Below are 13133 nucleotides of genomic sequence, written 5' to 3'. Positions count from 1 at the left end.
TTGTATATTATTTAAAATCAGAAACATTTCAGATGGGGGAAATAATCTGGAGGAGGAATAGGCAATGTCCTGACTGATATATCGGAGCCCAGCAAGAATCGCCTGTACCTGCATTAGCGAGAAACTCGGGTTAGTGAGAAACCTCTATAAGTAAAAATAAGATTGTGCTCCCTTGAACTCTCGCTTATCCAGGTTTGACTGTATATTCAAATTACGTTGCCTTTTGGAAATTTTAAAGTTATGTTTATAAATTTAATCATTGAATTTGATAGCTAAATTTTATTCAACTGAGTTTTTAAAAATGTTTTTATGATTTTTAAATTTCATCAATAAAATATTACATTTTGTTATTTTAATATATTATAAATTTTTAGTATCATTGTTGTTTAGAAAATAAACAATTTATTAACTAAACGATTTCCCGTCTTCATATTAACTACTATACCTACCTTAAAACTGATAAAATTTATGTTTTATCATGATGCCTGTTCATATGACTAAGTAATACATGCTTTTGACTAAATTTCTTGTCACATTCTGTACAAGCAAATGGTTTGATTCCCATGTGCGTACGTAAATGCACAGTCAATTGATATTTTCGTATAAATGATCTTTTACAAAATTCACAAGTATGTGCTTTTAAACCTAAAACAAACTCTTCATGTCAATGAATCTAATCTTGTAGGTAATTAAAGTTTTTATACTCCAGTAAACGAGGCTTAACCCTCTAAATTCTTTCCTATAGCTCCTATTTTGGATTAGGCATTGCTCACGCTCTAGAACAATATGGTGTCAAGTGGTGATTCTCCCAGGGGGTGGTAACTACAACTTCTAGATGGTGGAAAAATATATGTTTAAAAATGGCAAACGATAGGGCGATAAAATCTAAACTCCGTTAATTTTCGTGAAAATGACTTGAAATTTTTTTCATTTTCAAGGTTTTTTAAAGTACTTTAAAAAGTGTATGATATACTTCAAAAACCGTCCAACTTTTCAGGTATTAAACGTCAAACATTCCGAATTTCAATCGCCAATAACTCATAAAACATTGACTTTTCGAAATATGCTTGAAATTTTTCCACGTACTAGAAGAGGAGTGCTATAGGTCAAAATTAAGAGATTTCATCTTTTTTTCTGCTCGTTTATTGGAGTAGTAATAAATAATATACCTGAATGTATTTGTGTATGTCTTCGCATATCAGATGGATCTCTAAATCGCCAACCACAAATTTTGCAATCATATTTCTTTTCATTTGCGTGTGTGAGTAGATGACGACGTAAAATTTGTGCTCGACAAAAGCTTTTCAAACATATTTTACATTTATACTTGCTTATTTTAGTATGCGTCACCATATGACTGTACAATGCTGTTCGAAATACAAATTTTAAATCTAGAATAGAATTTTCTTTTTTAATACTTTAAAATTTCTATTCAAAAACTTAATAGACTGCTAATCTACAGTACAGAGGAGGGGTATGATTTCGTGAGTGGCTTCATTTCAATGTAACCTACAACAACAACAATAGGCGCTACAGCCCGACGTGGGCCTTGGCCTCCTCCACAATGCGCCTCCAGACGTTGCAGTCCTGGGTCTTGGTTCCCCATCCAGTGGCTCGCATTGTCCTCAAATCATCCAGCACCTGGTCCATCTGAGCCTTGGTCTTCCTCTCTTCCTGGTAGCATAGATATTGGCGTTAAGTATCTTCTTTGGCATCCTGGCGTCGTCATTCTCTGGACGTGCCCAAACCAACGGAGTCTTTGGGATTTGATGAACTTAACAATATCTTCACCGTCCAGGACTTCTATTATTTCGCTATTGTTCCGGATACGCCATTCTGTCTCATTGATTTGTACCGCTCCATAGATTCTACTGATAACCTTCTTATCTTCTCTTGATCTTCTACCGTAAGTGTCCAGTTTTCACTCCCATAGGTTATTACTGGTCGAACCAAAGTCTTGTATATTTTCAACTTTATCCTTCTTGTAATCAGCTTGCTTTTCAAGAGCTTCACATTTGCAAAAATGTTGTAGGTTACACTGAAATGAAGCCACTTACGAATTTTACGAGGAATTTTACACCTACCACAATATTTACAGTTAAATCGTTTTTCTCCTGTATGTAATCCCAAATGTTCTTTCATAAAAGCTGCATCTTTAAGTACTTTACCACAATACGGACATAAATATTCTTCTGGTTGCGCATGTTTCTTAAACAAATATTTTTTTGACTTTTATTAAGTTTTTTCATTGGCTTTATATAAAATAGTAATTTCTAGTTAGAGTTTGGAGTAGGGGTTTCTATTTCAGTGGGAGATTGTTTCTTCATATAAAGTTTTCGATATTAAAACATGAATTTTGTTTGCACTTACTCGTTTATGACTTTTAAGTATAGTTTTTGTTTTACATAAAATTCCACAAATTGAACATGGATATTCAGATTTCTGTTCATGATCCATTTGTATATGATCATTTAATCGTGTAATATTTTCAAATGTTTTCATACAATATTTACAACGATTCTCATGATTATATAAATGTAATTGTAATGCACTTAAATTTATATAATATTTATTACATAAATTACATTTATGTAATTCTTTTAAATGAATTTCATTTGTATGTTTAATAAATTCTTCTTCTTTATCAATTATTATTTCACATAAACTACATTTTAGTTCTTTATTTAATATTTTAGTTTCATTTAAGTTAGACGCCATTTTAGTTCCATTTACGTCGGAGGACATTTTAGTTTCATTTAAGTTAGACGCCATTTTAGTTCTATTTACGTCAGAAGACATTTTAGTTCTATTTACGTCGGAAGACATTTTAGTTTGATGTACGTCATTCTGATTTGAGTCAGTAGACATTCTAGTTTGATCTATATTAGAAGACATTTTAATTTGATTTAATTCAGTTTGATCTATATCGGAAGACATTTTAGTTTTAGTAATAATTTGTTCACCAGACATATTATCTAAATGTTCTTCAATCATAATTTCTTCAATATCACTATTTGAAGAAACTGATTTAATATCCGCAAGTTGATAATCAAAACCATCGGTTGAATCATTTTCAACCATAATTGATGAATTATCATTTGATTTTAATAAACATTTTTTTAATATTCGATCTGAGATAACACACTGAATTCGTAATTTATAAAGTTGTTGTAACAATTTCGAACAATAAAAACAAATATGTTTTGGAAGACCGTTTTCGGTTGATATCTGGATAAATTTTATATAAACGAATTAGGTACAATAAAACTAAATAAAATAAATCTTATAAATCGTGTAAACATTTTTTTCATTTTTCTATAACTTACATGTATTGAAGCACACTCCTCAAGCATATCTTTATATGATATTTTAATTATTTGCTGATTATCTGATATTTTTTGTTCAGATTTATTATAAATTGAAATCATTTGTTCTTTTTTTACCAAACAAATTCGACAATGTATTGTAAAATCTATGTAATCCATATCAGCAAATTTGTATTTTACTTATGTTTCTGTATTGACAGCACAGGTTAGGTATACTTGATTACGGGTGCGTTCAGATATACACTACGAGAGTGCGAGCACTGTTCAGTGCTCTTACTTGAGAGTAATTTGTTCTGTAGAATTAGCGGTTTTGGCGTGAAAGCGGAAAGAAAATAAAATTAAAATAAAGTAATAGGGAATATTCATGTATTTTTTTATATTTTCAATTCAATTCATACCGTATTTAAGTGTAAAAAAATATTTAAAATACATTATAATTTTGAGATATTTAAACGCAGTTTTTTGGCGCTCTCTAATAATGCTAATTTTGAAATTAATAACAGAGACTATCGATATATTATCTGTTAATAACTTCCGAGCATTTTTACGTTGTTTTAAAATAATGATAAAATTGGGCTAAACAGGTTTGCGGTTTTATGTTGGGGACCTAATTATTTTTGCAAATATCAGTAAAATGATGCAATAGAAATCACGTTTGAATGTTTGTTTTTTTGAATTTTAATTCGGAACTTTCTAAAATTACAATAAAACAAAATATATGAATAATGACTTCTTAAAGATTTTGCCGTGGAGTGATTCGCACCTGATGCCCATTTACCAATGTCAAAGATACATTAAATTGGAAACGTAATTCATCCAAATTTAAATCGGTATGAAATTCGTATCGACTTAATAATGTGGCTAAAGTTATTTTCATAACGATCCATGCATATCGAATACCTAGAACAAAATTTTATTGACTTATCTAAGTAAAAATTGCATATTTTAATTCGAATTTGTTATTATGGGAATTTTTACCAATACAATTTCTTGGACCAGCACTAAATGGAATATAAGCGTAAGGATGACGATTTTTTATATTTTCTGGTGTAAAACGTTCTGGATCAAATTTTAGTGGATTTTCCCAATAATTTTTATTTAAATGTACAGCTATTATTGGAATTGTTATAATGACACCTTTTGCAATTGTATAATCACCTACAGAAACGCATAATCTTATATATTATTACTCTAGCTTTTTGTTTTTTATTACGAGAGCGGAATTTTTACTACTCGTAAAAAATGCAAAGAATTAAACATTACCAATTTTGATATCCTGAGTCGCCTGCCTTCCCATAAATGGGACTGTTGAGTACCTTCGCATTGATTCTTTAATAACCATTTCCATGTATTTCAGTTTTGGTAAATCATCAAATTTGATTGAGTCTCCATTATTTTCCCCAAGAACATCCAATATTTCGTTGTACACTTTAGTTTGTATGTCCTTGTGTGCAGCCAAATTTAATAAAACATAGCTTAGAGCATTTGCTGATGTTTCGTAAGCCTAGTGAGAAAAATTTGTAGGCTCGTCAAGCATAGAATTTAATAGGCATTTCAAAATGGCAGTTAATCTGGAAGACTGTTGAGGAAACTGTCTTGTTTAATAACTTTTTCCTCTACGAAAAATTTCATAATTGAGCTGTTTCAGGGTACCTTAAAATTTTTACATGCGTGACAAGCTTTAAATTTATGAACATTGTTTGAAGGCGATAGAATAATCGGATAAAGGAATACATAAAATAGGGAATCCTCTCAAGGAGTCCTATTCTTAGGTAGTCCTCAATAACAGCTCCGATTTTGATATTATAATATAGGTCTCATTTAAGAAATGATTTTTTGAAATTTATCCCCTAAAAGAGTGAAATAAGGGATGAAAGTTTGTACGAAAATATATACAAAACATTCATTTTTGAGTTCCCTACTAAATCTGAAACATATGTTTATAAAAAAAAAACTTTCGTAGAGGAAAAAATTCTCAAGCAAGAAATTCACAGCCTCTCAAATTTCTACCCATTCCGTTAAAAGAATTCCATGGAAAAGAGGATATATTTTCCTAAATACCGCAAAAATAATGAAGTTAACTTCGTCACGAAGTTGTGCATCAGTGAATTGTTCGTTATTTTTAGTAAAATCCATTAAAAATTCCAATAATGGTTTTTTGTATTCATTTTTCTTGTTTGCTTTAACATCAATTAAATTATTATCGATTTTTTCGTATTTGTTTCTCTTCTCCGCAATAATCTAAAATTAAATTCTGTCAATACTGCGATGGCTGCGATTTAATTGGCTGAATTCATAACTTACTTTTTCAGTGAATTCACGAACAATTTTACTGCATTTGGATGCTATTTTATAATCTTCTGTAAATCGATAAAATAAAGTAGGAATTTTAAATACATTGAAGAGTCTTACTACCACGAAATAAAGTAGTCTGAAAAAAAAAACTACACCTTAACTAGCATTGAGTACAGGAAACTGGTGCCTACTGAAAAACTAATCCGAACATTGAAAACATTTGAGCATGTTTTTAACCCCCGAACTAAAAAAAGGGGGTGTTATACGTTTGATGTTTCAAGTGCGAGCTTGGGGTTCCATACCCGAAAAAAACTAAAGAATTGGCGATGATCTTCAACAAAATCGATTCAGTTTGGAAAAGGCAAGACTTATAATTTTAAGATATAAATAATTACTATGGAAATGAATGGTTAAATAAACCTGGCTCTAAACATTTCGAAAAGTGAAATGGTAAAATAATTAGGTAATTCAAAAGAACAAAGTCAACTCAAATATTTCAATTTCAATTAAAATATTTCCAAAACATTAAAGCCTGGGCCTGGAAGTGTATCACGACAATTGCCGGAGCTGTCACAAGGTGGAGGAGGAGGAGACGATGTCTCATCTTCTCTGTCAGTATCCAGCTCTTGCCATGAGGAGATGGACTTATTTGAGCCAGCAACAATTTCGATACGAATTTTGGTACGATTCTACCAATTGCAACCTCCTGTGTAAAGCGGCAAGTGTGATAAAAATTTTTGAGCAATAGATTTCAAAACAAGAAAGTACTCAAAGTTTTCAAACGAGCTATTTCGATTGTAAATTCGATGACTTTTCGCTACGAGATACAGCTGTTTGAAATCTTAGTAAAAACAAGGAAATTTTCATTTATTTTAAAATCAATAATTCACCTGTGTGTAGCATCAAAGTAAGATTCACTATGTTTATGGGAGTTAATATTTACACCCATTGTTGATCCTAAAATCAAATTAAATCCTTTAATTGTATCCTAACAGTTTTCAAAACTTAAATAGTTTACCACAAACTGAATCCACAGTAGTTCTTGATAAATACTTAAATATATCAAACGATGTTTCTTTATTTAATTCGAAATCCAAGTTTTCACTTAAAATATTTATCTTTTCCACAAATATTTTAAAATATGATTTTAAAATGATTGGACTAAAACCTTTCACTATAATTCCCCGATGATGTTTCCATTCTGGCACTAAGATTTTAAAAGTTAAGTAAGTAATTAGGAATAAACTTATTATAAATCAAATTTTAGGAATACCCTCAGATGTGAAAATTGATTTTCCCATTGTAGTGTTCCATACTATTTTATGTACGAATGATTTTTCTAAAGCATTTGGATTATTTAAGACTTCTTGAATAGCTCTTGGGTCTAATGTTAAAACTAATGGTATTGGGCCTAACCACAATCGTATCAGCGATTTTTGATACTGAAGACACATATCTAATAAGTTATGTGACACTTCTGAAAAGAGATAAACAAGCTTTAGTTGTCGTCGGTGTTACTTTCTTAATATTTTACCTTCATGAGATCCAAATAACAATTCTCCATTTCCAATAATTGGATAAGCTGGTGGGCCAGGAAGTTTGGATGCATAATAACACATTCTAAGATAATTCCATAAATAAATCCTTACACTAACTACAATCACTGTTACTAACAACACTACCGCAATTATTTTATTAACAAGGCATGTTAATAATAATGTTAAAAACATTTTGTGTTAATATTTTGCTTTAAACAGCATTTGTTGAACTTCCAATTTAATTTTATGTATTTATTTTACGTATTTATACATATTAGGAACTGACAAATTGAGGCAATTGTCGAGTAAGTAAATACTGTTTATATTAGCAATAAATTGTTTATAATAAATTATCGATAAATAAAATTAAAAATAGAAGTTGGAATTTTTACAGAACGTGTTAAATAAAAAAATAGAATAACTTGTGCAGTTAGAGATTGTAAGAGTAAAACAAATAAAAATTTAAATGTAGTTTTCCATAAATTTCCAAAGGCAGGCGATAGTACAGTGTTATTAGAAAATTTTTTGTTACTATAAATATTATAATAATTTTTTCGGAGTTAAATTTGTATAAGGATAATAATAATAAATTAATAAAATATTTTCTCAATAGTGTAATACTTTGGGCATTCTTTCAATAATAATAACTTTCCATTAGTAAGATTTATAAAAATCTTTGTTTTTCGAGTTTCTAGACTTCAAACATTTTAGTTTGTGATAAGTTCATAAAATTATATTTTATTTTGCAACTAATTCTGTCTGCCGCTTCCATAACATTCAATGTGACTGCCAGGTTGTGATCTTTGTTTTTGAGTTAACACGCCTCATGTAATAAACGTTTAAAAATTTTCATTAAAGTCCACATTAATTATAAATAAATTTTCATCAACTAACGACGACTAGAAAACGAAAAATGTTTTTTTAACTATCAAATGGGTTTAACATTTAAAAGTGTTAGATATTTTTCTACATGTTTTTTAAGCCACGCCTCCATGTCAGTTCCCAATTGTCTCCAATAAACAATTATAGTACAATAAAATGAATCTAGAATTTTTGATTCCTTTGAAAAAATTGTTTGCTGAGTATATCGACTTGCGTTTTTTTGCATTGGCTTCCGAAAATTATCCTAAAAAACGTCTATATGGTTTAAAGCTGAACTTTTTAGTTTTAACTCCCGCGCCATTGGGCTGAAGGGGGGTTTATATCATGTAGTAAATCAGATAGAATAAAATAACTTTTAAAAGATTTTAAAAAGATCAAAATGCTAAACCAAAATTTTTTTCGTAGCATCAATATTTTTAAGGATTACAAACTTGGGACTAAACGTAATATACCTTGCATATTACATATATATGGTATAAAAATGCGTAATTTTCGAGTTACAGGACCTACTCGACCTATACTTTCATAAAAAATTAACAAAAACCTTTTAAATTTTTCATGAGAAAAGTCTGCCACTGCTATATAAAGGATTTTGAAGGGATTTGAAATTCAATACTTACAATTTATTTATTAAATTTAAATTTGTTATTAAGTTGTAAATGAAGCTTGAAAAGCTTCCAATTCAAACACACAGCACTTAACAATAAACTGTTCACTTATCTTTACAAGTCTGGATTCTTTCTTAATATAACAAAACCTTCCAATATTGGTGTTAATGGAATATATTCTTCCGTAGCTAATTCAGCACGCTCACCGTACGCTAATAATACAGGTGTTGTGTGCGTTTGGAAACCAGTTATGGTTTTAGGACGTCCTGCTTGTCCGACAACATCCACAGCCTGTAAAAACAAAACACACACTTAGTCGCATCAATGAATGTTTTTACTCGGGAGTCCTCAATAATAGCTCTGATTTCGTTCTAATTGCCTAATCTGATTCTAATTATGTAGACGTATTATACTAAATAATGAAAAATTTGGACATACCATTCCTACACGAACAGGTACAGCCAATGGATTCAATTCCTCATCGAAGGTGACAAGCATTCTTGGTTGCATAGCAGCAGCTAACGAATACAGCAAATAGTGTGATTTTCCAAGAATGACTGCAAAAAAACAAAAATTAAATTATAAAAAGGTTTAAGCATGAATTTTCAGGATGGCGATCATTATTTAATGCTTTTCGACGGACAATTTTTGATTTATAAAATGATTCTCCTTATCTCTACTTTCCATACCAAGAAGGTAAATCGAAACTAAAGCGAAGTTTTTGAGGTTAGATTTGATCGCCAGCCTGATTTTGGATGAGTACTTACTATTTTTTACATCTAAACATCCAACAATTGTCGCTAGAATTCCAGCTAAGGCAACAGGACTCAATAGTTGTCTATCACTGTGATATGGACTTAAGGTCAATGTACCTTTACCTAAATGCGCTAAGCCTTGAGCAATTCGTACCATAAACAAATTATTTGGATCTTTTGCATGATATTGTGCTAATTGACGTAACATAGCCGCCAAACGAGCATTATTTGTACCAGCCCCAACGAGACCCATCGCAAAGATTGCATTATGCGCTACTTCTGGATCTGAATCGTGCGAAAATTTACTTAACGTATCTAAAATTGTTAATTTTGGATTTGAGACGGATATCAGACCCAAAGCCAATGGAACAGATCGTCGTATAACCGGCTCACAATATCGTAACAAATGTCCGAACGTTCTAAAAGCCATTTCACATCCCAGTTCTTCGCCCATACTAATTAAAGCTATTCCCAACACCGCAATCGCTTGTTTGCTACTTTGATCGCTACGTTCCCGTTCTTCTTTTTCCCGTTGTGCTTTTTCTTTTGCTTCTTTTGCCGATGCTCGATCCTTACTATTCACAATATGTGTAATTGGTGCACCACCTGAATAGGTCGTGGAAGATTCTTCGCCAGAAGTTTCGTAATGTTCCGAACAGATGTGAAGTAATTGTTGAATTTTTAATACATTTCCAGTTCCAGCATAAGCACATACTTCAACCAAAGTTGTGGCCATCGATTTGAAAGGTTCTGGTATAACTTCTAAAGCAGCAATTAAAGCTTCTACAGCGTCTTGGCGTCCCAAATGTATTAGACCCAAACCTAACGGTAAGAATCGCGCATATGTATCTTTCAAATCAGATTCAGATTTCTCCATCAAAGTTTGTGTAATTGTGGCCGTAATTTCGCTGTTACACGATCCAACAGCGATCATTCCACAAGCTAATCCAGCAACTCCAATCACTTCCATGTTAGATTTAGGATCGGAGAAAACTGGAGTTAATATTGATAAAACTTCTTCACGATTTGAGCCAGCGTACGCAAGACCTAAACCTAATATTGCACCTAGACGCATTACAATTGTGTTGTGGAGAACGTAATCGGAGAGTAAAGCAAGAGCTGGATCGCATTCGTTACGAACACCACAATTAACTATACCACAAGCTAACAACGCTCCAGACTTGATGTAGTCCTCGGACGAGTACAAATATTTATCGATTGGCGTCAAACCACCATCGACGTCCCACAACAACACAAGTCCAAGTGATGCAGTTGCACTCATCATCCCATGTTCCTTGTTCTTAAACAACCATTTATTTCCATCAACCATTAATAATTTATCCTGACCGAATCCAGCATTTACAAAGCCATTCACAAAACTGGATGCTAGATTTTGACGAGCTGAATCAATTTGACCACCACCAAAGGGTGGTCGTGAACTGTCTAAATGTGATTTGTAAACGTCTTCGGGTGTTTTGGGTTCCATGATATCTAATTCACGCGCTAGATTCAAGAAGTGATGATTCAGATGTGCATTTGACATGATCTCCAACAGGTCATCGTAATCCTGTGTGTTTTCGCTCAATTCGATGAAAATTTGTTGACGTGCTAGCATACATGCCAATTGCTTTTTAATTGCTCTACAAAAAACAAACACAAATAATTGTTTAAACATTCTGTATATACACGGTGTTCTGTTATTGACTGCATTCTGTAGGCCCACGATCTGCAGTCAATAACAGAACACCAGGTATGTCGGGGTAAAAATACTTACACATCAGTACAGCTGGTGAAAATTTCCTCAATCAAAGAGCGATCATTATACTGCATGGCTAAACGCAACGCTTGCGGATACTGCTTAAACATTATGAAGAGACGCAAAGCTGTTTTTAACAATGGCGAATATTCGGAATCTCCAACATACGGTACACACGAATGCAAATACAAGCAAACTCGTTGATAAACATTTTCATCGACGTACTTGTAAAGTAACTCCAAATGTTCGATTTCCATCAACAAATCACATGCTTCGGCTTCAGCATTATGCGACATATTATACGGTACAATTTGTTCGGCTAACGCAACCAAACGTTCTCGTATATAATCACTTTCGGGGGTATCGGGTAACTCATTCCATTCGCATGCAATTTCACCAGCTAAATGACGAACGTATTCGTGACCCCATTGTGAGATGTCGTTCGGTGCCGCCAGTAAATTAAATTTTAAGCATTCGCGATTTTCACCCATTGTCATGGAGAGAACACTTAGAACATTGGCGCATACCTTTTTCGTTTCTTTATCTTTGATTTTTTCGAAGACCTGTTGCATTGTGTCATAATGGGTACGCATGAACTTTAATGGTTTCGGAACGGAGGTCATCGATGTGGTCGATGCTCGAATATGAGATCGAAGTATTTCTAATGATGGTAAATATAATGATTGATCATCTTCCTGAAAATCAAAATACTAATTAGATTCGAAATCCTTTTGTTTCAGAGAGAATTTCAAGCTAAGAAAATTTCTAGGCGAAGAAGCAATAAAGCACTAGAAATTGATCAACTGTTGATTTCGTGAGCAGTTCAGGAAAATAAATATTGATGGAAATGTGTCGTATTTTGTTGTCCAAGGGTTTTGGGGCCACTGAACTCGAATATCATAACGCAAATAGCCCCCGAGATACTTGGTGTCCAGGACGGACAGTGTACACATCGTCTCTTGGAGTTTTACGAGAATATGTACTATATTTCGTCAAACTCCAAAAGATGATGTGTATACTGCCCATCTTGAGCCCCAGGTACCTCGGGGGCCATTTTCGTTGTCATATTCGAGTTTAACGGCCTCCAAAACCTTCCAACACCCAAAATAGATCCATTTCCATCGATATTTAATTTCCAGTTTCACATTTCTCCCACACCACTTTTGTTCACAAAGTTTGTAGACGCCCTCACGAATCGAAGGCAAAAAACTGTATCCCGATCCGTCTTACTGCTCACGAAATCGACAGTTCTATGCTTTTTTTCTTCGACTATTCTGTATCCTAAAATTTTTTTAAATCGTGTTTTAAGTTGCAAATTTGCTCCACTCTGATAGTTTTTCTAGAATCTTTCAGTTCCAAACTTTACAAAAATCGAGCTATTCTATTTATTCATTATTTAAGAACACAAAATATTAAATGCTTACAAATTATTCGATACCTAACCTAGTTTTTTACAAATAACGATTAAGATAACGAAGTAAACAAAGTAGTAGAACAGTTTTTATCTGAAATACAATGAATTACTCACAGAGAGTATACTCTACAAAATTTAAAACGCGATTTTTTATTGAAAAATAAGCCGGTGAAATAATAACCAACACTTTTAATTACCTGTAAACGTTCCACACATAAATCCAATTCTTCTTGTAGCTGTTTATCTTCTTCAGACTAAAAACAAATTTTGGAAAAAATTAACCTTTTTTTGATTTTCTCTTCATTTTTTAATTTACACATACCAATTCTTGTTTTTCATCTTTAACTTTTGTAGCCGTAGGCTTTTTATCAGGACTTATTTGTTCAGGCATATTGAAACTTTTAATAAATAAAAGAAAACTTTATGAAAAATTTTAACTCACGATTGTAATAACAAATGAAAATATACTGATTCAGATTATTATAACAAAACTACAAACTTGCACCGTCAGTGAAGATTTGAATGTCACTACTGAAGTTAGTTACAAATTACAAACTTA

At 32.2% G+C, this 13133-nt stretch overlaps 4 protein-coding genes across 5 annotated transcripts; all 4 read right to left on the bottom strand.

The window, feature by feature from the left end:
• Window positions 1–425: 425 nt before the first annotated feature.
• LOC123293733 (zinc finger protein 121-like) lies at window positions 426–2498 on the bottom strand. Its single transcript, XM_044874635.1, has 4 exons — window positions 2371–2498; window positions 2085–2208; window positions 1170–1391; window positions 426–645 (listed from the first exon to the last, which is right to left on the bottom strand). Exons 1-4 carry the CDS (start codon window positions 2455–2457, stop codon window positions 467–469), a joined length of 612 nt encoding a protein of 203 aa, XP_044730570.1. The 5' UTR covers window positions 2458–2498; the 3' UTR covers window positions 426–466.
• Window positions 2499–2509: 11 nt separating this feature from the next.
• On the bottom strand, window positions 2510–3442 carry LOC123294207. Its single transcript, XM_044875318.1, has 3 exons — window positions 3327–3442; window positions 2667–3228; window positions 2510–2520 (listed from the first exon to the last, which is right to left on the bottom strand). The coding sequence occupies exons 1-3, from the start codon at window positions 3426–3428 to the stop codon at window positions 2510–2512; spliced, it is 675 nt and encodes a 224-aa protein (XP_044731253.1). The 5' UTR covers window positions 3429–3442.
• Window positions 3443–3899: 457 nt separating this feature from the next.
• LOC123293471 (cytochrome P450 4C1-like) lies at window positions 3900–7447 on the bottom strand. Of its 2 annotated transcripts, XM_044874311.1 has the most exons (10): window positions 7156–7447; window positions 6895–7098; window positions 6640–6828; window positions 6512–6578; window positions 5631–5757; window positions 5388–5567; window positions 4590–4830; window positions 4305–4484; window positions 4090–4226; window positions 3900–4019 (listed from the first exon to the last, which is right to left on the bottom strand). In XM_044874311.1, exons 1-10 carry the CDS (start codon window positions 7349–7351, stop codon window positions 4005–4007), a joined length of 1536 nt encoding a protein of 511 aa, XP_044730246.1. In that variant the 5' UTR covers window positions 7352–7447; the 3' UTR covers window positions 3900–4004. The 2 variants fall into 2 exon arrangements, with proteins under 2 accessions (XP_044730246.1, XP_044730245.1); XM_044874310.1 differs by lacking the exon at window positions 3900–4019 and having other exon boundaries at window positions 4032–4226.
• Window positions 7448–8663: 1216 nt separating this feature from the next.
• Window positions 8664–13054, bottom strand: LOC123291967 (26S proteasome non-ATPase regulatory subunit 2-like). Its single transcript, XM_044872453.1, has 6 exons — window positions 12897–13054; window positions 12772–12828; window positions 11179–11855; window positions 9417–11044; window positions 9088–9206; window positions 8664–8940 (listed from the first exon to the last, which is right to left on the bottom strand). The coding sequence occupies exons 1-6, from the start codon at window positions 12963–12965 to the stop codon at window positions 8764–8766; spliced, it is 2727 nt and encodes a 908-aa protein (XP_044728388.1). The 5' UTR covers window positions 12966–13054; the 3' UTR covers window positions 8664–8763.
• Between the last annotated feature and the right edge of the window lie 79 nt (window positions 13055–13133).

This window comes from Chrysoperla carnea, chromosome 2 (assembly GCF_905475395.1).
Source record: "Chrysoperla carnea chromosome 2, inChrCarn1.1, whole genome shotgun sequence".
Lineage (NCBI taxonomy): Eukaryota > Metazoa > Arthropoda > Insecta > Neuroptera > Chrysopidae > Chrysoperla > Chrysoperla carnea.
This window is presented reverse-complemented; position numbering and strand designations above follow the sequence as displayed.

Bases quoted from the DNA above. Each gene is read 5' to 3' on its own strand.
- LOC123293733 (XM_044874635.1), bottom strand. From the start codon at position 2,457: ATGGATCATGAACAGAAATCTGAATATCCATGTTCAATTTGTGGAATT. The intron at 2,209-2,370 runs GTAAGTGCAAAC...TATTTGTTTAAG, and splicing joins TACTTAAAAGTCATAAACGA to AAACATGCGCAACCAGAAGA. The intron at 646-1,169 runs GTATATTATTTA...AGTTTGTTTTAG, and splicing joins ACATACACAAATACATTCAG to GTTTAAAAGCACATACTTGT.
- LOC123294207 (XM_044875318.1), bottom strand. From the start codon at position 3,428: ATGATTTCAATTTATAATAAATCTGAACAAAAAATATCAGATAATCAG. The intron at 3,229-3,326 runs GTAAGTTATAGA...AAATTTATCCAG, and splicing joins AGGAGTGTGCTTCAATACAT to ATATCAACCGAAAACGGTCT.
- LOC123293471 (XM_044874310.1), bottom strand. From the start codon at position 7,351: ATGTTTTTAACATTATTATTAACATGCCTTGTTAATAAAATAATTGCG. The intron at 7,099-7,155 runs GTAAAATATTAA...ATCTCTTTTCAG, and splicing joins GTTATTTGGATCTCATGAAG to AAGTGTCACATAACTTATTA. The intron at 5,758-6,511 runs GTGAATTATTGA...TTTTTTTTTCAG, and splicing joins TACTTTGATGCTACACACAG to ACTACTTTATTTCGTGGTAG.
- LOC123291967 (XM_044872453.1), bottom strand. From the start codon at position 12,965: ATGCCTGAACAAATAAGTCCTGATAAAAAGCCTACGGCTACAAAAGTT. The intron at 12,829-12,896 runs GTATGTGTAAAT...ATTTGTTTTTAG, and splicing joins AAGATGAAAAACAAGAATTG to TCTGAAGAAGATAAACAGCT. The intron at 9,207-9,416 runs GTAAGTACTCAT...GTTTTTTTGCAG, and splicing joins ATGTTTAGATGTAAAAAATA to TCATTCTTGGAAAATCACAC.